Here is a 21,687-nt window from a genome sequence, read left to right as displayed (position 1 = left end):
CGTTGTGCCCGGTGGAAGCACGCTGGGCCTCAGTTACTTTCTTACTGTTTCTACCTCTCCTGACAAAGTTTCTGCCTCCTCACGGCCGCAAGCCTCCCTGCCCGCTCCCCTGCCCTGCCCCAGCCCAGGCTCTCTCGTGTCTCTGTGAGCACCCATGGCACAGTTTTAGAACTGACCACCGAGGCATTCCTCCAGGGACGTGCCTTTGTGTCCCGAGGGGCTGAGGCTGGTCCTGGGGGGAGGCAGCCGGGGGGGGAGGGCAGCGGGGGGGGGGGAGGCGGGCCGGCCGGGGGGGGGGCAGCCGGGGGGGGGGCGGGCAGCCCGGGGGGGGGGGGCCGGCCGGGGGGGGGGGCAGGCAGCCGGGGGGGGGGCGCAGGCAGCCGGGGGGGGGGGGCGGGCCGGCCCGGGGGGGGGGGCAGGCCGGCCGGGGGGGGGGGCAGGCGGCCGGGGGGGGGGGCAGGCCGGCCGGAGGGGGTGGAGCCTCCCCGCCCCGCCCCGGCCCGCCCCGCCCCGCCGCGGGCCCGTCCGTCCGTCTGGGCCGTGGCTGGCCGCCGTCCGTCGGCAGTGCGGCTGCGCCGGGGCTGCCCAGGCTCGGAGGCCCGGGCGGGCCGTGACTCTTTGTCTCAGAGCGGCGGCGGCGGCGGCGGACGCGGAGCGCGGCCTCCCCGAGCGCGGCCTCCCGCAGCGCGGCCTCCCCGAGCGCGGCCGGCCCGGCCCAGCGGCTGCACATCTGGACCCGCCCCGCCCCGCCCCGCGGCGGCCGCGGCCCCCGGGGCCCCCGGAGCGGCGGCGGCGCAGGCCCGGCCTCGGCGGCGCGGCCCCGGCCCAGGCCCGGCCTCGGCGGCGCGGCGGCGGCTCGGCCCCGGCCCCGGCCCCGGCCCCGGCCCCGCCGCCCCCCCCCGGCGCCCCCTGTCGCGGCTGCCCCTCCCCCCTGCGGGGCGTGAGGCCCCCCCGGAGCGGGTCGCGAGCCGGAGGACGGACCCCCGCCCCCCAGCCCCACCCCCTGCCGCCGCCCACGATGCCCCCCGCCCGCCGGGACCTCAGGGGAGAGCAGCCCCTGCGCCGGGGGGTGGGGGAGCGGAGCCGCGGGCCCAGGCAGCCCGCGCCGGCGGCAGCCCTCCGGGGGCCCGGGCGGCCCCGGCCCCGCTCCTGAGCGCGGCCCCGCCCGGCCCGCGCCCCCCGCCGCGGCCCCGCCGCCCGCCCGAGGGCATGGAGACGGTGGGAAAGTTTGAGTTCAGCAGGAAGGACCTGATCGGCCACGGGGCCTTCGCCGTGGTCTTCAAAGGGAGGCATAAGGAGGTGAGGGGCGCCCGTGGGCCCGGCGCCGCCTGCCCCCCGGCCCTCAGCGCGGGCACTGCCCGGCCTGGCGTGGGGGGGCGCTGCCGGCGCGTGCCCCGGCCAGTCCGGACACTGGCCCCGAGGGGGCAGGGCGGGCCCCGGCCCAGCTGGGCCAGGGGACTTGTGGCGCCCGGGGCCTGGTTTTCCAGGAATGGGGTGGGCCCTCCCGAGCCCCGGGCGCTCTGAGAACTCGGGTCTTTGGGTTTCAGAAACATGATCTGGAGGTGGCGGTCAAGTGCATTAACAAGAAAAACCTGGCCAAGTCTCAGACCCTGTTGGGGAAGGAAATCAAAATCCTAAAGGTGAATGGAGGGGCCGGGGAGAGCCTGGGGCGGGGGGAGGGCTGGTTGGGACCCCGGTGCCAAGTCTGCTCTCCACTCTGACCTGAAAGAAGGAACACCTGGGTTTAAAAAGCCCCACCACTCGCCTCCCTGTTTGTCCAAGCCAAAGTCACTTAACTTTTGAACCTTCATGTGTAACTAGGGGGGACTGTGCCCAGAGCTTTCTTTACAGGGTTATTGAGGCTGACAATAAACCACTTAAAAGTTCTCCTCCATTGACTGACCGTGGGTTATCCGGGCCCTCAGATGGCTCTCCACTAGTGACATCCATTTATTATCGTCATTTAATCTCTATTTTTAACCTCTTCTCTTGTTTTCTAGGAATTGAAACATGAAAATATCGTGGCCTTGTATGATTTCCAGGTACTTATTTTGATTCTCTGGCTAATCCTTTGTTATTTGGGAATTGGGGGATGGGAGGGGTCCAGACCAGAGCTGATTGATCTCTTGCTGACTCTGCAAGATGTTTTGGTGCCCACTTTAGGTGCCCACTAGGCCTTCTTCAGGCCTCCAGCTGCTATGGGCAGCTGCTCTCTGGCCTGTGAACTCTTGAGGGCTTGCAGAGAGTGACCTCAAACTTCCTGAGTGCATGTCTAACCCCCTCTCCTGGAGCTGGTCAGGGGACTGGCAGGGGCCCTCAAATAGGGAAGGCCATGAATGGGGCTTTTCTCTGGAGCCTTGTGGGGGAGGGGGGTGCTGAGAGGAGCTTCTATAGGCCCACCTGGACTGTTTCTTCTGCTTCTTTGAGGAATGAGGGGCCTCGCCTTGGGGAGGAGGGCTTTAAGAGAGAGCTTCAGCTGGGCTCTCTCTGCTGTTTGTTGACATTGCTCCTGGAGGCTTGGCCCGGGTCCAGCTGCCTCTTTGCGTCAGAGTCTAAAGCGAGATTCCTTTATGGCCCGGGATGAGGGGCTCTTCTCCCTCCTCTGTGTCCTCTCCACAGCTCTCTCTCAAAGGCCAGACTGTTTTTCCCATGGTACCCCTCACCCAAGGGCCTGGGGGGATGTAGAAGGAGGGACCCACCCCAAGTTTTTTTCCTTGTGCTTGGCGGCTCTGGAACCTAGGACATGCTTGGGGGGAATCTGGGGTGGGGGGGGAGCGGTCGGATCCTGTTGTCAGAGTCGGTACCCAGGCAATCCCAGACAAGGGATCGGAGGCTTTGGTGTTTGTGTCAGTGGCAGCTGGTCTTGCTGACTAATGATTTTGAAACATGTTTACCCTGGACGGGAAGTTTCCGGTGCCCCAGGTTGGACTGGCCTGTGGGGGGGGGGGGGATGGGAGTAGGAGGCCTCCCTTTGTGCTGCTTGGCAGATAGGGACAGCCCTGGTGAGGACCTCTGTTGGAGATGACTGGGTGGAGTTTAAGAGAAGGGCCAGGGTCACGGGCCTACCGATACCTGGAAAAGTGGGGACAAGAAGACACCATGTCCCAGGCAGCCTTAGAGATGGGGAGGGACTTCCTGCTCTCACCCCCTCCTTCCTCCCTGTTGGCTCTTGGGGAGGGGGCTGGGGTGGTGCAGGCATCTCATCTTCTAACAGGTGCCTAGCTACACAAGTCAGATGAGAGGGAGGAAGGTTCTACATTAACCTTTTCTTCCCTGGCTTCTTTTTTCCTTTGAGGTAGAAGGAAGAGTTTGTATTAATTACACCTGGGTCACTCAGTAGAATCTCATAGATTTAGACCTAGAAGGGACTTTAGAGGATATGTACTTCCACCTGCTTATTTTATTGATGGGGAAACTGAGACCCAGAGATCAAATATTTTTGGCCAAGGTCATACAAGTAGCATGTGACATTCTTCCCCCTCTCTGGCTTTGGGAAGCTCAGGATGATTGGGTTTGGGGGAAAATGACTCCCTTGTAAGTGAAATCACTGACTCCAGTTACTTTTGAGGTGATTGGAATATTAGACAAAAATAAAAACTAAATGTCTGTATTTCCATCACTTAGCTGGGCTTGGAGTTAAGAAGGTGTGGGTTCAAATTTCCATCTCAGACACCGAATTTAACTACGAGAGTCATTTTCCCACTGAACTCAATTTCCCCATCTGTAAAATGGGGAGATTACCTTTAAACACCTAGCTCTATGGGTTAGTATAAGGCTCAAATGATGTGTCCATTATTTATTTTTTCTCCTTTCTCCAAACCCTCCCACTCCCTTGGCAGTAGCATGGAGGGGGGAATCAAGAATCTTCTCTCTGGGTCAATTTGATGACTTTCATAGATTATGAGCTGAAGGAATTTTAGAGAAGATTTTTTGTTCAGTTTCAGTCAGGTCTGATTCTTCCTGCCTCCCTTTTGAGGTTTGTTTGCTTTTTTTTTTTTTTTTTTTTTTTTTTTTTAGGTTTTTGCAAGGCAAATGGGGTTAAGCGGCTTGCCCAAGGCCACACAGCTAGATAATTATTAAGTGTATGAGACCTGATTTGAACCCAGGTACTCCTGACTCCAAGGCCGGTGCTTTACCCACTACGCCACCTAGCCTCCCCTTTTGAGGGGAGGTCTTCTCAACACCTGGTCCACCTAGCTGCTACCTCCTAGCTGCTCCAGAGAGGGCTTCATTCACAGTTCCTTTTTACACAAAAGGAAATTGAGGCTTTAAGGAAAGGAAGAACCTTGACTCAAGGTCAGGGAGGTAGTGTTTGGGCTTTAAATCCGGTCCTGTCCACCTCCAGCCTTGTGACCTCTACACCTGTCTAAAAGATATCCAGTCCTAGCTTCCTTCTGAGAGTGGGGAAGTCCTTAGAGAAACACAGACCAGACTGCTCCTGCTTGTCTCTCTGGAAGCAAGGGGAAGCTAGCCCCCTCCCCTCCTGTTTCTAGGTAACCCAAATTGACTCCCCTCCACTCCCCAAACACCCACAGTGAGGGTTGACTTTCTTTAATAGCCCAGGTGCCTGCCCCCATTTCTGGGCCTCCTCCCCAATCAACATTGTGCCCCAGTAGTTCTGGGAATTAAGTTGATCTATTATAATAGATGTCATTTAGATGGCTCTTTAAGGTTTTAACAAAGTGCTTTCATCCTTCACCCCCCCACCCCCACCCCGCCAAGCCACCCCAAAAACCACTCTGAGAGGCAGGTGATTATGACTTTGTTTATTAGGCTAAGAGATTAAGATGACTTGGCCTAGAGTTACAGAGAGCTAGCCACCTACGGGATGTGTTGTTGGGTTTTGAACTTTCTGACTCCCAAATAAGTTCTCTATTATTTGTTGTTTATTGCTCAATTTATTTGTTTATTTTAAATAAATTTATTTATTTTGAATAAATTCATTTATTTTTCCAACTACATGCAAAGATGATTTTCATCATTTTTTGGTAAGGTTTTGAATTGAACATTTTTCTCCCTCTCCCTTTTGCTTCTCAATTTAACAACAACAAAAAAAAGAAGCTGTTTGAGGGAGGTGAGGTCCATTAGTACCCTTTGCCAGGGCAGTATAGAAGAGAGATGGTACCCTGGCCATGAGTGGGTATACAGTGGATGTGGTGTGGCCTGGCTCTCTCCATCCTTAAGGACAGCTGTCTGTGGAACCAGAGGTCCCAGGATCAGGGAGATCCCCAGCTCTGACACCTTGAAGGTTTGTTATCTCCACCCCCAGGTAGGACAGGGTGGAGTTGGGGGGGGGGGGTTAGACTTCCAAGGGGGGTTAACCCCTCCACAAGGACACCATGCCTGCCTAACCTGTTCTCCCAGCAGCCTGGGAATTCCTCACGATCACAATGACTCACAAGCCTTTCCTTGCATAGACAGGAGACCAAACACTGCCGGCTTTGGCAGCCAAGAAGTGAGTTGTTTGCTGCATGGGTGTATATATATATAGAACTGACTTGGGGGTTTTCATTTTTTGTTTTTCTTTTGAAGACTGGAGGGGAATGAGTGTGAGCTCCTCCTAACCCCATTTTCCTCTTCCTGTGTTTAAAAGAAAAAAAAAGACTGATGTCAGAGCTAGAAGATTGTGGGTGTGGATAAGGGTCTAAGAGCCTTTTCATCCAATTTTGAGTTAGGTTTGCAGTGTTTAAATAGCCTCAGGACTGCTGGAGGGTTGTTCCTGAGGGCAGTTGGTAGCCCTGAGAGTGATGAGAGATATAACTCAGGGGCCTGTAGGTTCTTGACAGGTAGAGTCAGGTGAAGTCTTGGGGTTACAGCTTTTGTCTGTCCTCTCTCCTAGGGAGGAGGGGTTGAAATTAATCCTTCCCTCCCCATTGTCTCTACCAACACTCTCTACCCTGGCTTCCCCATTCTCCCCCAAGTATGGAACAAAGATTCAGAAGACTGGGTTCAAATCCCCCTTCCCATTTTTGTGACCTTGGGGCAGGTTACAGTTTCTCTGGGTTTTGGTTTCCTCAGCTATGGTGAGCCATTTAGATCAGATGTTCTTCCAGAGGGCCCCTTTCCAGCTCTAGATCAGTGATTCTTATTTTTGAGAGACATGGAAGAGTACCTGAGAGTCAGGGAGACCTGAGTTCAGACACTATTTTTGTGACCCTGGGCAAGTTACTTAACCTCCATGAGACTTCATCTTCTCACTTGTGAAATGGAGATAAGAAAATCTACCTTAAAGGACCCTTGTGAGGAGCAAAAATAAGTCCTGTGGAAAACCTTTTTAGCTTTACAAATATGAATTGCCATTATTATTATTATTATCGTCATCATCACAGTTCACAGTCCTGTGGGCAGAGAACTGATACACAATAAGACTGAAAAGGTCAGTGCTTGGCTATGAAAGGTTTTTAAATTCCAGATTGTCAACTCTCCATAGATCACTCCTTGTGGCTGGTCAGTTGCTTTTCAATTGTCTGACTCTTGGTTAACCCTGTTTGGGGGTTTTCTTGGCAGAGATTCTGGAGTGCTTTGCCATTTCCTTCTCTAGCTCTTTTAACAGATGAGGAAACTGAGGCAAACAGGATGAAATAACTTGTTCTGGATGGCTCAGCTATGTAAGTGTCCAAGACTGAATTTGAACTTGGTTCTTCCTGATTACAGGTCCTGTGTTCTACTGAGCCACCTAGCTGCCCTTAAATTTCTTTTTTAAAAATTTTTATTTATTTAAGGCCATGAGGTTAAGTGATTTGCCCAAGGTCACACAGCTAGGCAGTTATTAAGTGTCTGAGGTCCAATTTGAACTCAGGTCCTCCTGACACCAGGACCGGTGCTCTATTCACTTCATCACTTAGCTGCTCCTTTAAATTGCAAACCAGAGTTCATGATGGTAATATAGACTACTTACTGTTCCCATGATGGAAGGTGCATTTTTAACATGAGTTATGGTCAATATACAAGTTCTAGGCTGACATTGCAACCACTTGAAGCCAGTGTGAACTCTCTGAGTAGAGACTAAGTCTTGTTATTTTTGGTATGGGGAGAGATGTTGGCAGGGGTTCTTGAAATTGGGGGTGTGGGGATGGAGTCCTTTTAAAAAACAACTGAATTAGGGCTGGACTTGGGACCTAGACTCCTTTCTAAGGAGAAATGGCCCCAAATCCTTGTCTGAGGGATGACTAGAGTGGGGCCTGAGTGCCATAGTTTGGGGTCCTGAGCACTGCAGTCTGGGGTTTCTCTGAGGGGAGTCAGGGGCTGGTAAGGAAAGAGTTAACTAGGTCAGACACTCTCAGACCTGTGATCACCAGACCTGGACTTGGCTGCTAGTCTAGGGCAGATCCAATTAGGCAAAGATACTTAAGTCTCCCAGAAAGAAAAAGGGGGTGGGGTTGGCAGGTTGTGTGTGTGTGTGTGTGTTTAGAGGGGCTGGGGTGGGGTTGGCAGTGTGTGTGTGTGTGTGTGTGTGTGTGTGTGTGTGTGTGTGTGTTTAGAGGGGCTGGAGCCCTCCTTAAAAAGAACCTCCTCTCAATAATGTAGGTTTGGTCCCAGGCCATTTGCATTTATGGAATCTCCAGGGGAACTCACAGATAGTTTAACTTCCACCCCCATGAGTAATATAATCTATGGAAAAGTTTAGGAAAGTCAGCTATAAGGGATTGTGGAATTAGACCCTATTTGACCTTATGTAATGCCTCTTTTGTCCAGGGAGGTCAGATTACCCAGGGGCCAATTGTTTCTCTGATTCTTTTAGTTTCCCTTAGCTGTTAATATGGAGATCAGAATTCTTGGGGGTTATCTACCTCTGGGATTGTCATGGAAACACTAGTGTGGTGTGGTGGTTAGGGGCTTTGAGTCACCAGGACCTAGTTTCAAATCCCACTAGTTTATGCCTTACTCACTTTATCCTAAAACAAAAGGGTGGAACTCTATGTCCAAAAAGGTCCCTTCAGTGATCCAGTCCTTGGAAGCAATTTTTTTCCCTATATAAATTGTGTGTGTGTGTGTGTGTGTGTGTGTGTGTGTATTTCTTATACATCTATATCTTTGTGTGTGATATGTATGTGCTTATGTATGTACACTCACACAAGCACATATATTCTATGGAAATGAAGAGTTGGGTTTGGGGGGAAGTTTTATTTATTTTTTTATTTCTTATTTTTTGCTAGGCAATGGGGTTAAGTGGCTTGCCCAAGGCCACACAGCTGAGTAATTATTAAGTATCTGAGGCCAGATTTGAACCCAGGTACTCCTGACTCCAGGGCTGGTACTCTATCCACTGCACCCACCACCTAGCTGCCCAGGGTGGGGGTAGTTTTAATGGTTGGTTCTTTCTATTTCAGCATAATTCCATATTTCCCTTGATTTCCAAATCCTCTTTATTCGAATCTCCCCTTTCATGCCTATAATGCTTGCCACTTGTGTGATGTTGGGCCTGTTTTCTTTTCTGTAAAATGAGGAGTTTGGGTCTAGATGGTCTTTGGCAATCCCTTCCAGCACTATCTCTAAAGCTTCCAAATTAAACTGGGGTCTCCTGGCTATGCTGATTTCATTCATTTCTCTCTTATCAAAGGGCTGCCCTGAGGACATTTATCTTCTCCATAATCTCAGTTATATATAAATAAAATGACTAAATAATTTTGTTGTGGGGGGGGGTAGGGGTGAGGGGCAGAACTCATGTGTCAAGTTAGCTGTATAAGAGGTGAGGAAAGGAGTTTTCCTGACTGGAGACCCCCGGTGCCTGGGCTTGGGAATGTTAGGTCAGACTAGAATGTAGTCTAATTGAGAAGGTCAGGAACTTGGAATTTTTGCTGTACTTGTTTTTAAAATTCCCAGGGGTCCTAGCCTACATTTAGACCTTGAGAAAATAAGGAGGAGAGATTGGTTCTTTTAAGTGGCAAGCCTGAAGATTCTGGTGGTCCAAGTGCTGCCCACGGCTGAGGCCAAGGGGAACACCTGTTGCCTCCCTGGGGGAGGTTGTTAAAACCAAATTTAGCAGGATGTGATGGAACTTGATGCTCCCCCGCCCTGGGCAGGCCAACTCAGACCACTGAGCTCTTCCCTGCCCCATGACCCCTTTTAGCTTGAGAGCTGGGCAAGAGACAGGAAGGGAGGAGCTGCTGGTCCCCCATGCTGCTGGGATGCCTCTGGTGGAGGAGGGAGGGTGGATAAAGCTCTAAAGAATTAGGAGAATAGAAGGGTTTCTTATCATCAGAGCCAGGTGTGAAACGTAGGATAGAAGGAAGGTTGCTAATGAAGCCTGGGTCCTGAGGGGAGGCAGGGAGGCTTAGGTCTACAGGTTCCCTAGCCAAGAGTCTGCTGTCTGCCTGACATCTGGTCCTGCGGGCTCATTCCTCCTGCCTCTTGGTGGTCATGTCTCTCTTGGCCCTGTCCTGGCTTCCAGATGGCTCCAGACACCTCCCCACTCCCCTCATGGATCATGATGAATTTTTGGGTGGGGGCTTGGGGCCAGTGGCTGATGTGGTTAGGGCCACACTTCCTCATAGTGAGTGGCAGAGAGGAAGGTGGTGGTTAGGATTTGGTCCCTTACCCAACTCGGGGTACCCTTCAGATAAAGTAGGGCCTGGCCCCATGAGTAGCCTTTCAGAATGATGCTTAGACAGCTGGGGATGTGGGCCAGCCTTGGGTCTGGAAGGAGTCCAGAAGTTTAATTGAATTAGATCCTGTGAGTAGAGGCAGGGTTCAAACCAAACCTGTGGAGACTGTCTTGTCAGAAGTTCTATGTTGAGACTGTAGTAGTGCTTGTGGGGCCAAGGGAGGGGTTTCCTAGTTAGGATTTAATCAGCAGGCATTTATTAAGCACCTGCTGTATGTCCCAGATCTGTACCTGGGCCTCCCCTTTGGGGGATGGGAAAGGGGAAAGCCAACAGGATTGCTAAGGGGGTGGGAGGTGGGAGCTAGACCTGGCTCTAGTATCCCAGGCTGGCTGAGAGGGAGTAAAGGTTCCCATCTTGGGGTGGCTAGGTTGTGCAGTGGATAAAGCACCAGCCCTGGAGTCAGGAGTACCTGAGTTCAAATCTGGTCTCAGACACTTAATAATTACCTAGCTGTGTGGCCGTGGGCAAGCCACTTAACCCCACAGCCTTGCAAAAGCCTAAAAAAAAAAAAAAAAAAAAAAAGGAAAGGCCAGTCCATCTTCTCAAGGAAGTCAGTCTATTGGGGAAGACAACAGGTAAACAATTATGTACAAACTATATATAGGCAGGATATAACTGGAGATCATCACTAGAGAGAAGGCACTAATTCTAAAGGGGGGGAGAAAGACCTCCTGTAGAAGGTGAAATTTTATATTTGAAGAAAACAAAACAAGCAAGCCAGGAGGCAGAGATGAGGAGGAAGAGGCCTGTGAAAACATCCAAAGCCAAGAAACAGTGTTTTATTTCTCTCCAGGAATCTAGGCTGAGACCCTCCATAGAAAGCCAGTGTCACTGGATTAAAAGTTTGGGATAGGGGTGGCTAGGTGATGCAGTAGATAGAGCACTGGTCCTGGAGTCGGGAGGACCTGAGTTCAAATTTGACCTCAGACACTTAATAATTACCTAGCTGTGTGGCCTTGGGCAAGCCATTTAACCCCATTGCCTTGCAAAAACTAAAAAAAAAAAAAGGTTCCCATCTTCCCCAAACCCTGACCCCTACAACTTTGACCCCTCTGCCTCCAACAGAGATACAGACAGATCTGCTCTTCCTCTCTGAGCAACAGGGAGCAGAGCTGTAGCTGGGTAATTGATGGGCCTCATGTGTTTGGGGACCCTCCCGGGGAGAGCAGATGGTTGGTATCTACCTCTCTGCTATCTCTCAGCAGCAGCTGGCCTCTGCAGGCTGGGCCGCAGAAGGGAGGGCCTTTGTTGTTGCTAGGGAGAGGGAGAGAGGCTGACTGGGTCTGCCAGGGACCTGAGAACAAGGACCTATGATATCTGATGTCAAGTCATAGGGCTTTAGAATCCCAGCATTTTCAGTGGGAAGCAACCCCAGGGGTCAACTAGCCCCCCCTCCCCTTATTTTACAGACCATCTCTAGCCTAGTAAGTTTTAGATCAAAGGTTACCCAGCCCATTTAGGATGCTTCTTCTCTTCTTCTTCGTGTCTGCCCCTTTCCAGCTCAGGTTTCAGTTTGGGAAGCTTCTCAGAGATGGTTCTGAGGTCTAGGAAGACCTAGTCATTTTTCTGTGTTCAGATCTTTGAAGGGTCTTATTCTTCAGGGAAGTTGAGCAGAGGGGAGCTCCTTCCCCTGCAACCCAGATAGATAAGCCCTCAAGGTTCTGAAGGAAGTACTAAAAAAGGCTTTATTTTCCCCCAGGCCCAAGGATAGGGAATCATCCTAGAGCAAGGTGAACTCTCTGCTTATATTGTCATACTCAGCCTGGCTGAAGGTCTCAAGGATATGTAAAGAAGCCTAGGAATTGGAGGCATATCTAGGAGAGGCAGTCATGACTTTTTGGGGGGGGGGCAGCACAAAGGGATGATGTTGGGGCACCCAGACATATGTTAACTCGATCCAGATTTGGGACAACTTGTATTATCATAGTGGAGAAGAAAATGGCAAAAATTAGACAAGGAAATGGCAAACCACTCCAATATCTTTGCTATGAAAACCCCCAAGTTGGGGTCACAAAGATTTGATCATGACTGAAGAACAACCCAAGTTGTTCAAGTTCCTGACCTGAGGTCCAGGACTGCAAGGTCCAGGAGAGAGGGAGGGGACAGCTGGTAGTATAGTTTATCAGAACTGGACATTGAGTGTTTGAAAGGAAGTGGCATGTGAAGTAAACTGGAAGAGTGGACTGGATCCAGCTTATGGAGGGACATCTTTCAGGCTCAGAAGTTTTACGTTTTATCCTAGTGAGAGCAGCAGTAGCTGCAAAAGGTTTTTGAGCAGGAGAGTAGTGATGTAATTGAGTTTGTGATAGAAGCCTGAGTTCACTGGTGAACAACCTTATAGATGATGGATTGGAGAAGGGAAGGGAACTGGAAGCAGAGAGATCAATTAGGAGGCTGTCCAAATAAGCATTTATTAAGTGCCTACTGTGTGTACTAGATGGTAAAGATACTAAGACAAGAGTAAATTGTTCCTATCCTCAAGTAGCTTACATTCTAATGGGGGTGTGAGAGTGAAGAATGATATGTACACACAGAATAACTAGAGGTAGTTTGGGAATGAGATCAAGAAAGGCTCCGTATAAGAGTTTTGTCACTTCCCCCTCTCCCCCTCCAACTCTTTTTGCTCTATCTAGTGGGTGAGAAGTGGAATCTCAGAGTTGCTTTAATTTGCATTTCTCTAGTTAGTGATTTGTAGCATTTTTTAATATGGTTGTAATTCTTCTTTGAAAAGTACACATTTCATGTCCTTTGATCATCTGTCAAATCTGGGAGTGACTTTTATTCTTGTAAATTTGAATCAGTTCCTCATATATCTTGAAAATGATACGGTGATGGAAATAGGGCAGCTTTGGAGGATTGTGGAGGTTTGACTAAAAGATATTTCTGAAAAGTTGTGTAAATTGAATTTCAGGGAACTAATGCCTTTTCAAAATTTCATTAATATTTGGGAGCAACTGATACAAAGTTTACAGAGATGGCTGAGTCCTACCTTAAGATGACTGATGATCTTGCCTGCTGAACAATTTACTTAAATTGTCTAGAATTTGGTTTTCTTTGCTTTCTAAGCCTCAGTTTACTTATCTGTAAAATGATTGGGTTGAAGTAGAGATCGCTAAGATTCCTTTCATGTTCCTATCCTGTGATCCTCTAAGTGAAATAGGGTTAAAATCTAACTTTAGACTGCTGTAAATTGTCAGTGATAGAAATAGGAACTACTATCGCAGTATTTTTGTTCTATTTTTTTTTTTTTAGGTTTTTGCAAGGCAATGGAGTTAAGTGGTTTGCCCAAGGCCACACAGCTAGGTAATTATTAAGTGTCTGAGACCAGATTTAAACCCAGGTACTCTGACTCCTGGGCTGGTGCTTTATCCACTACGCCACCTAGCCGCCCCGTTATTTTTGTTCTATTAAAGGAGAAGGAATTTACCCCATTTTCTTTGCCACCCCCAATAACCTGGTGTGTGAATTCAGATTTTCTACAAGGGGTTAGGAGGCACATCATCTACTAGGAGCCAGAAGATCCAGAATGAAGGATGGTTTCTTGGTTGGGGGAAGGGGGCAGGACCAGGGTTTGACTCATCAATAAATAAGGTGCTAGGAATTATTGAATCAATAATGTGATATTGGGAAAACCTCCAAACTGGAATCCATTGAGGGAAGAATAAAGATATGGTAATCCTTGAACATTCTGTCCTCATCCAACCACATTTATTCAGTGCTGGGCGCCACAGTTTAGGAAGGCTATTAATAACATGCAGGGCCACTGGGATGCTCAAGGACCTTGAATCCATGAGGATGAGAGAGTTTAACTGGAAGGAGAAAAGAATGGAGGAAGGGAACCCTGAGTTCAAGTATGAGAAGGAATTAATAATGAGTGAGGGGTTCCATATACCAGGAAAATCTGCCTCCAAGGAGCTGAAATTGGATCTCAAACCCAAGCATAGTGGTGAGACCCAGGATAGGAATGAACAATCTTCAATGTGGAACCTAGGAGGAACTCAATGATGCTGTTCTAATTTGAATTACATGTAGGAAGAGAAGATGAGTTGGTCATGTAGCAGGAACAAAATGACAGGTTGACAGACCAAGTTCTCCCCTAGAATCCTCAGCATTTCAAAAGAAAGGGGAAACCTTTTAGTCTATTGGGGGGCATTCTCAGTAGCCTTGGACAAGAGTCACATAAAAATGGCATGTATGGGTTGCTGAGTCTGTGAAAGGAATTCCAAGTAGATGGGATTTCGATTGTTGTTCTGTCTTATTTTTTGTGATTCCTTTTGGGATTTTTCTTGGCACAAATAGAGTGGTTTGCTATTTCCTTTCTGGCTCATTTTGCAGATGAGGAAACAGAGGCAAACAGGGTGAAGTGACTTGCACAGGGTCACATAGCTAGTGCATGTCTGAAGTTAGATTTGAACTCAGGTCTTCCTAACTCCAGGCTTCCCTGTGCTCTAGCCAATAAGTCATCCAGCTACCCATCTTGTAGGAGTAGAAAGAGAACAAGCAGTGAGGGTTGTTGGATACATTTTTCACAAAAAGAGTATTGGAACAGATGGAGGAGTGAGGGACTAGCGACAGGGAAGCGTCATTCCCAGTCATAAGACCTGGTTTCAAAATATACATTATAATAAAATAATAGTATTATTATTTTTTATAATAGTAAAACCTTGCTAATTCCTTGATTAATCTAGACATTCCTCCTACCTGCCCCCAACTGACGGGATAAGGGTCCTCTTTCAGGAGTATTTTGATTAACATTTTATTTCTTTAACAATTATTTAAAATGGTAGTATCTACCTATCATTTTTTGTAAGGTTTTGAATTTTACAACTCCCCCCCCCCCACGGAAGGCAGAGTCTGATAGTTTTACATTATTTCCATGCTACACATTGATCGAAATTGAATATAAGAGTAAACATAAACCCCCTCCTCCCCCCCAAGAAGATGAGAAACCTTAAGAATAGTGAGAGAGAGAAAAAAATGTACTTCAGTCTGTGTTCAGATTCCAATGGCTCTGTCTATGGGGTGAGTTGCCTTATCATAAGTCCCCCAGAGAAGTAGCTTCAATATTTTTCCCACAGTTGCTATTACTAGCTGTACTCTATTCCTCCCCACTCTTTTATTCTGTTCTCTCTCCTTTCATCCTGGCCCTGTCCAAAAGTGTGTTGAATCTGAGTACCCTCTCCCTCAAACATCCCTACCTTCTATCTCCCATTCCCCCTTATCCCATCCATACCTTTCTTCGAATTTTTCTCTAGGGTAAGATAGATTTCCTCACCCTATTAACTGTGTATGTTATTTGCTCTCTTAGCCATTTCTGATAAGAATGAAGGCTCACTCATTCTCCTTTGCCTTCCCCCTTTCTACTCCATTGAAAAAGCTTTTTCTTGACTCTTTTGTGAAATATCTTAGCTCCTTCTTCCTCTCCTTTCCCTTCCTCCCAGTACTTTCCTTTACCACCCATTAACTTTCTGGAGTATTTTGACTAAAGAAAAAAAAATCAAATCTTTCTTGAGGATTAGTTTTATTCCTAGCCCCACCTCACCCACCCTACCTCCAAGATCAAAGGCTGGATGCCCCCTTATCAGTTGTCTTATTAGGTATGATTTGGGTTCAGTGATCTGAGTTTCTCTTAGCTCAGAGATTCTGTGATTCATCCAGCCAGTTGAGAACTTGGGAGTTGTACCCCAAAAAAGACAAGCATTGCCTGCCCCCAGGAAACTTCTAGTCTTCCTGGGCTTTAGCAGCTTGTTGAGGATATAAGGGCAGTCAGCAGGGCTTGGTTTCTATTGGGGAGGAAGGAAGAAAGAAAGATTACCCATTTCATCATTTCCATGGGTGGGGATGGAGCTGTGGTCAGGACCGGGTTTCCTCCTTAGCCCCACAGATATCCCTGGGTTCTGTCTCCTGCTGAATGAGTGATTTGTTCTGGGGGAAAGGGAGGAGTGATTTGGATGACCTGATTAATAACCCTACCTCTCTGTTAGTCTGGGGAAGAGTAGTATGGTCATGGACAGCTAAGTGCTGAAGAAGGAAGATATTTCTGGAACCAGTGTCAGAATTCATCCTATATTGGGCCAGCTGCATTCTTGGTCGTTTTAGGTGGGGCAGATTTAGGGGTGCTGATCCAGAACAGTGACCCCAGTTCTTAAGGCACTCCTCCCCCAGCATATTTCTTCAAGGTTTCTGGTCTGTAGTAAAGGAGATCAAAAGTCTTGTGAATGATATTGGATCTGTGTCCAATAAAATAAAAGCTTTTGGTAGGCAAATACTTTTTTCTTTTTTTTGGGAGGGGGTCTTTCTAGGGTACTCAAAGTGGTAGAGTAAATCCTCAGTCTGGAGCTGATGGTCAGGATTCATATCCTGACTGACATTTATTGTCTTTATGAGCATGGCCAAGTCATTTAACCAAATCTGAGCTCCTGTTTCCTCATTTGTCAGAAAGGGGTGTGGTCCCTTCTAGCCCTAGATCTATGGGCCAGTGATCCCTTGCACCTGACACATCATAGGCACCTAATATAAATGACTCTTGAATTGGGATTAAACAATAGCATGGGTGGATTCAAGGAAAGGCTATTTGAGTGGGTTTTGATTGGCAGGGGTGTTGCTGTGCTGGAGCAGCCCAGAGGGTGCTCTACCTGAGGCTAAGGGTCTCTATTCAATCAAACAACATTAAATACTTACTGTCTACATTTACTAAATACCTATTGAGTTAAGGATTCAAAGATGAATGAAACAGTTCCAGTCCTCAGGGAGCTGATTCTTTTATCATTAAGAACCAAGGGACAGAGGAAGCTAGATAGAATAGTGGATAGAGCACTGGCCTTGGAGTCAGGGGGGACCTGAGTTCAAATTCAGCCTCAGACACTCAATACTTACTTAGCTGTGTGATCTTAGGCAAATCACTTAACCCCATTGCCTTGCAAAACAAACAAACAAATGGGAAAAACAAAGATGCAGAGAATACTAGGAAGACCTCAGGGCAACAACCTGGCCCTTTAACAAGATGGTGAAGACTTACTTGATCATTGGCATCCTCATCCCAGATTCTCCATTGTATATTCCCAGTCCCATCTTTTGGCACAGCTGATCCTGTAAATATTCTTAGAGCCAAAGGATCATCCTCAATCTCTCAATTCCTAACCTGCTGTAGCCCAGCCACCTTGTCCCAGTCAGACTAGACCCCAGATGCTTGCAGCATCATCCATTCCTTACTGGAGGAATGTGATTTGGGCTAGGGGAGCTCCCAGGAACCCTACCCCTGAGTCAGGTAAGATGGTGTGGGTTTCCCGTTACCAACCAGTGTTCAGTCCTCTTTCCCCAAAACATTCATAATTGCCTGAGGTCTGACATTATTTAGCAGAAAAAAAATGCTTAAGGCTTAGTTTAGTGGATTATTTTGTATATGAGCCTAGTAGCATATATCTGCATGGTCTTACCTTCTAGGATGGTAGTATTTATATTTCAAGAATTTTTTTTCAGTTGTTTTTTTTTTTTTGCAAGGCAAATGGAGTTAAGTGGCTTGCCCAAGGCCACACAGCTAGGTCATTATTGATAAGTGTCTGAGGCCGGATTTGAACCCAGGTACTCCTGACTCCAAGGCCAGTGCTTTATCCACTGCGCCACCTAGCCGCCCTAGTAGTATTTATATTATAAACAAAATAATGAAGTTTGTTTTTTTGTTCCACTTGTCTGAAATGCAGAACTACACCTTAATCATGAGATTAAAAAAAATTAAGAATCATTTTTCTTTTGCTTCCCTCCACTTCCCCCCCCAAATGACAACCCCCCCCCCCCCAAAAAAAAAGCCAATCCCTTGTAACAAATGCAGAGTCCAACAATCCAAATAGCCACATTAGCTATGTCCTAAAATGTATGTCTCATTCTGCCCCTCAGGTCCCTCACTTGTGGTCAGGAGATAGTTAGCTGTCTTTATCATTAGTTCCCTGAAATCAAAGTAGGCTGCTTAGAGATGAATTTAAAAGTCATTTGAGTCCAGCTGCTTCATTGGACATATGGGGAGACTGAGGACAAACTATTCAAGGACCCTGGCTCATGGTCACATTGCTAGTAAGAGTCAGAAATGGGATCCCAGCCCAGATCCAAATTCATTGCCCTTTCTACAGGAACCGAGTGCCATCTTTTCTGGCCTCTATCAGCACATGACTGGATGCACGTAGCGTCTGGGTATTTTTATGTTTGGGCTGGGGAAGGATGCTGAGAGCTTAATGAAGGGGAGGGAGGCCCAAGTCCTTCTGGAGATGGAGCCTCCCATCACCTAAGGCCTGGGAGTGATCATTTACATAAAAGGAGGTGGGGCAGAGATGCCCGGTAGAATGCCCGCCTGGCCTCTTTGACTGGTATGGGCACAGAGCCCGCCCATTGCTGCCATGGGCCCAGGGACCTGACTCACCCTTGCTGTGGCACTGACCTGTAATTTTCCTGGCGTCTTACATTAAGGAAGCATTGAAATGAACTGTTCCCACAAACCCAGGGAGGCTGCCTAAGCCTCCAGAGAGGCTGGTCCTCTTCCTTCCATTGACTAGGGAGCAGCTGCAGCTAGCAGTCTTAGGCTGGGCTCCTTCCTTCCTTTGGAGGGTCTCCCTCTCTCTCTGGCTTTAGGACTTAGAGCATGTTTTCTCTCTGTAACCCTGGAGGGGGAGGGTGTTTTCAAAATCCTCCTTCACTGACCACCAATTATTTTGTTTTGTACCTTTTAGGAGGTGGCCAGTTCTGTGTACTTGGTTATGGAGGTGAGTTCTTTGCTCCTGGTGTAATTACAGTGGGAGAAAAGAGGACTCATTGAGGCTGGGCCTCTTTTCTCCTTCCCTTCATATTGAGATTAGGAGGAGCTGTCACAAGGGCATTAACTCAGATCTGGAAATGCTCTGGGAGGACCTTTAGATCCCAGAATGTCAGAACTGAAAGGATTCTCAGCACACAGAAACTTTAGAATTTAAAGGGGTCCTTAGAACACAGAATGTCAGAAATGGGTGGGCCCTTAGAACATAGAAAGTCAAAGCTGGAAGGGTCCTTAGAGCACAGAATGTCAGAGCCTGAGGGTCGGGGGGGGGGGGGTGTCCGTAGAACATGGAATGTCAGAGCTGGGAGGACCTTTGGAGGTTTTACAAATGGGAATCTGCCGCAGCTGCCTAATGTTACCTTTGCTCTTCTCTTTCAGTACTGCAATGGGGGCGACCTTGCTGATTACCTGCACTGTGAGTAATTCATAACCCCACTCCATGATGAGGAAACAGGAGAGGTTTGTGGGGGTGAGGAAGCGTACCCATATGGTAGGGAGGTATCAGGAGTGTGGCTTACTCACTCAGCCACTGGTTTGGTTTAGTGACGGACTGGAAGCCAGAAAGAGCTGAGTTCAGATCCCTCCTCAGTTACATGCTGACTATCACTGTGGATGAGTTATTTAAAATACTCTGGACTCAATTTTCTTCTTTATGAAATGGGAATAAAAAGTGACAGCCTCAGCATTGTTGTGGGTATCAGTGAGATAACAGTAGGTAGTCAGGAAGATCTGAATTCAAATCTGTCTTCAGTGGAAAAGTCCTTTAACTTTCATCTGCCTCAGTTTCCCCATCTGTAAAATGGTGATAATAACAGCACCTCCTCAGATTGGTTGCAAGGATCAGTTGGGATAATAGTTCCTAGTATACAGTAAGCATTAAATAAATAGCTTCAATTATTATTATTGGTAAAGTGCTTAGCAAACCTTAAAGTATGAGAGGAATGCCAGTGACTTTTGCTAGATCGGCTTCTCTCTCTGCTTTTTATTATCAGCCAATCTGGCCAACCACTAGCATTATTATTATTATTACTATTATCATCATCATCATTATTAATTAGCTAATTTCTGACCAGAGCAGATGTTTTGGCCATGGTGAGATGGGGAAGGGAGTACATTGAGGTCTTGGGATGAGTAGGGAAGGAACAAGGGATAGACCAACCCAGAGTTAGGACATGAATAGGTCCAAGGTTGCTTCTAGTGGCCTTGATGTTTGCTGCCTACCCTGCCACATGTTCTTTGGGGGAGAAGCTAAATAAAGCAGGGAGGTATATCTCCCAAGATTGGGGGGCTCCTTAGAAGACTAGGTGCTTGGATTTCTCTTACCTTTACAATCCTGGTTGGAGAGAATGGGGCTTGTGTTCTCTGGTTGCTGAACATAAAGGTGGATTTTAATACCAGGAGAGGAGGAGGGACCCCTAGACTGAGATTCAAAGAATTTGGAAAATCAGAGGTTTGGGAAAGAGAGTGCTGGGCCTGGAGACTGGAGATTTACATCTCAGTTCTGCCTATTCTTGGGTCAGAGCAGGTCACGGTGTCCAACCTTGTTTCTTATCCTATAGAGGGGGAATGAAAACACTTGTTGGAAGAATATGACAAAATCTTTTATCTTAGATTAGGATGCTGTGGAAACTTGAGTTGACTGGAAAGGGAACCATCTGAGGCCTTTTCCCATTTTCCAGATTGGGGAGGCAAGGAAGGGACAAGGTCTAACATCCCCCCAGGTATTGGCTAGGCAGGGCTTCTCAATCCTAGACCAAGGTATTAACTACAGCCCTCAGATGGATCACTGGGGCTCAGCCCCCACCCTTGGACACAGCATAGCAGTGGATAGTCTGTGAATATTTTGGTTGATTGAAGGTGGGGCTAGACCTATCCCCCTGGTCTGTTTATGTTCCTCTTTGACAGCTGTTATGACCTTTGATGTGCCACTAAGCTTAAGCCCTCAGGGTCCACTCCCTGGCTGGGGCTGGCCTCACAGAGTGGACTGTCTAGCCACGTCCCCAGGAGGCCCCTTCAAGACAGATGACTATTCCTTGGGAGCCTCTCCCCCTTTTCTCTGGGGACCCCTTCTGATCCCTCAGTCTCAGAGCTGTTGTTTGCTTTTTGTGGGGTGTGATGGAAGGACTCTAACAACTCTGTGCTTGTGGTCTGGTGATGTGAGCTTGTGTACGGCTCAGCTGAGCGTGTCCATGTGTGCATCTATCTGCATGTCTCTTCCATTAGCCACCCTGCCACCCCCATGGGCAGATCACTTCCTCTTCTCCAGCCTTGGGTGTTCTCAACTCTAAAAGGGGATAGGAGTCCCTCCCTGGAGCCAGGTTGGCAAGAAAGAAAGGGTTGGAGAGTTCTCCTTGAAGGGAGCCAAGAGTCCAGTTTAGTGTCTGGGTTGCCTGGGTGGTGTAGGGCACTCCTGAAATGGTTGAACTTCAATTCTTCAATAATCCACTTAGTTTTTGCACATTTCCAAACTCCATTCTAAGCCCCTGTTTCTGTTCTGGTTATAAGGGAGGCAGGTGGAGAAATACATTGGTGTTGCGCGCGCGCGCCCCCCCCCCCCCCCCCCCCCCCCCCCCCCCCCCCCCCCCCCCGCCCTCCTTGATGATGGGGACCATGACTAAGTAGATAAGACTAATTGTAGGCAGCCCAGCTTTGGCAGGGTGGTGGGAAGGGCAGATCACCTAGTAGCTAGTCCGTATTGTTCCTGTGCCCTTGAGTTGTCACCAGCAGAGATTGAAAGCTGAAGAGACCTTGGGGTCATCTAGTGCCAAATCCCTTATTTTACATATGAGGAAATTGAGACCCAACCTGGTGAAGTGATGTGGGTCCTGTGATGTCAGGAGCTTTTCCATAGTGAAACAAGGCGGTGACTATGGAGGATGGAGAAGGAAGTACCATGGAGAAACAGACACACTTTCTCTCTCTTCCCCGCTCTGCCCTTCCCCTTCAAATTTCCTTTTTTTACTCCTTAGTCCCAAGAGTTTCCTACCTTTCTCTGGAGAAAGGAGGAATTGTAGGAGTTTCCTCTTTACTCTATGACTTCAGTGTGATTTCTACCACTTTGTATTTTTTTTAAATTAGGTAATTTTGAAATAAAAATTGTTCATTGGTCACTTTTGTTTGTACATTGTCTGTATCCCTCTATCCACATTCCCAGAGAAGAGGAAGAGAAATTGAAAATTAACCAAAACCAATTTTTACATCAGTAAAAAAAAAAATCTGATATTATTGGCTATGTTCTTGCACCAATGGGAACCCCACCTTGAGAATGGGAGGTGTAGAAGG

General features: G+C 48.1%; 1 protein-coding gene across 4 annotated transcripts in view; it reads left to right on the top strand.

The window, feature by feature from the left end:
- Positions 1–1,171: 1,171 nt before the first annotated feature.
- ULK1 (unc-51 like autophagy activating kinase 1) overlaps positions 1,172–21,687 on the top strand; it is a 55,084-nt gene continuing 34,568 nt past the window's right edge. For all 4 annotated transcript variants that reach the window (XM_074205232.1, XM_074205233.1, XM_074205231.1 and 1 more), the window contains exons 1-5: positions 1,172–1,299; positions 1,548–1,640; positions 2,001–2,042; positions 18,323–18,355; positions 18,784–18,820. In XM_074205232.1, coding sequence (XP_074061333.1) covers positions 1,210–1,299; positions 1,548–1,640; positions 2,001–2,042; positions 18,323–18,355; positions 18,784–18,820 — 295 coding nt within the window. In that variant the 5' untranslated portion in view covers positions 1,172–1,209. The remainder of the gene's footprint in view (positions 1,300–1,547; positions 1,641–2,000; positions 2,043–18,322; positions 18,356–18,783; positions 18,821–21,687) is intronic.

This window comes from Macrotis lagotis, chromosome X (genome assembly GCF_037893015.1).
Source record: "Macrotis lagotis isolate mMagLag1 chromosome X, bilby.v1.9.chrom.fasta, whole genome shotgun sequence".
Lineage (NCBI taxonomy): Eukaryota > Metazoa > Chordata > Mammalia > Peramelemorphia > Peramelidae > Macrotis > Macrotis lagotis.
This window is presented reverse-complemented; position numbering and strand designations above follow the sequence as displayed.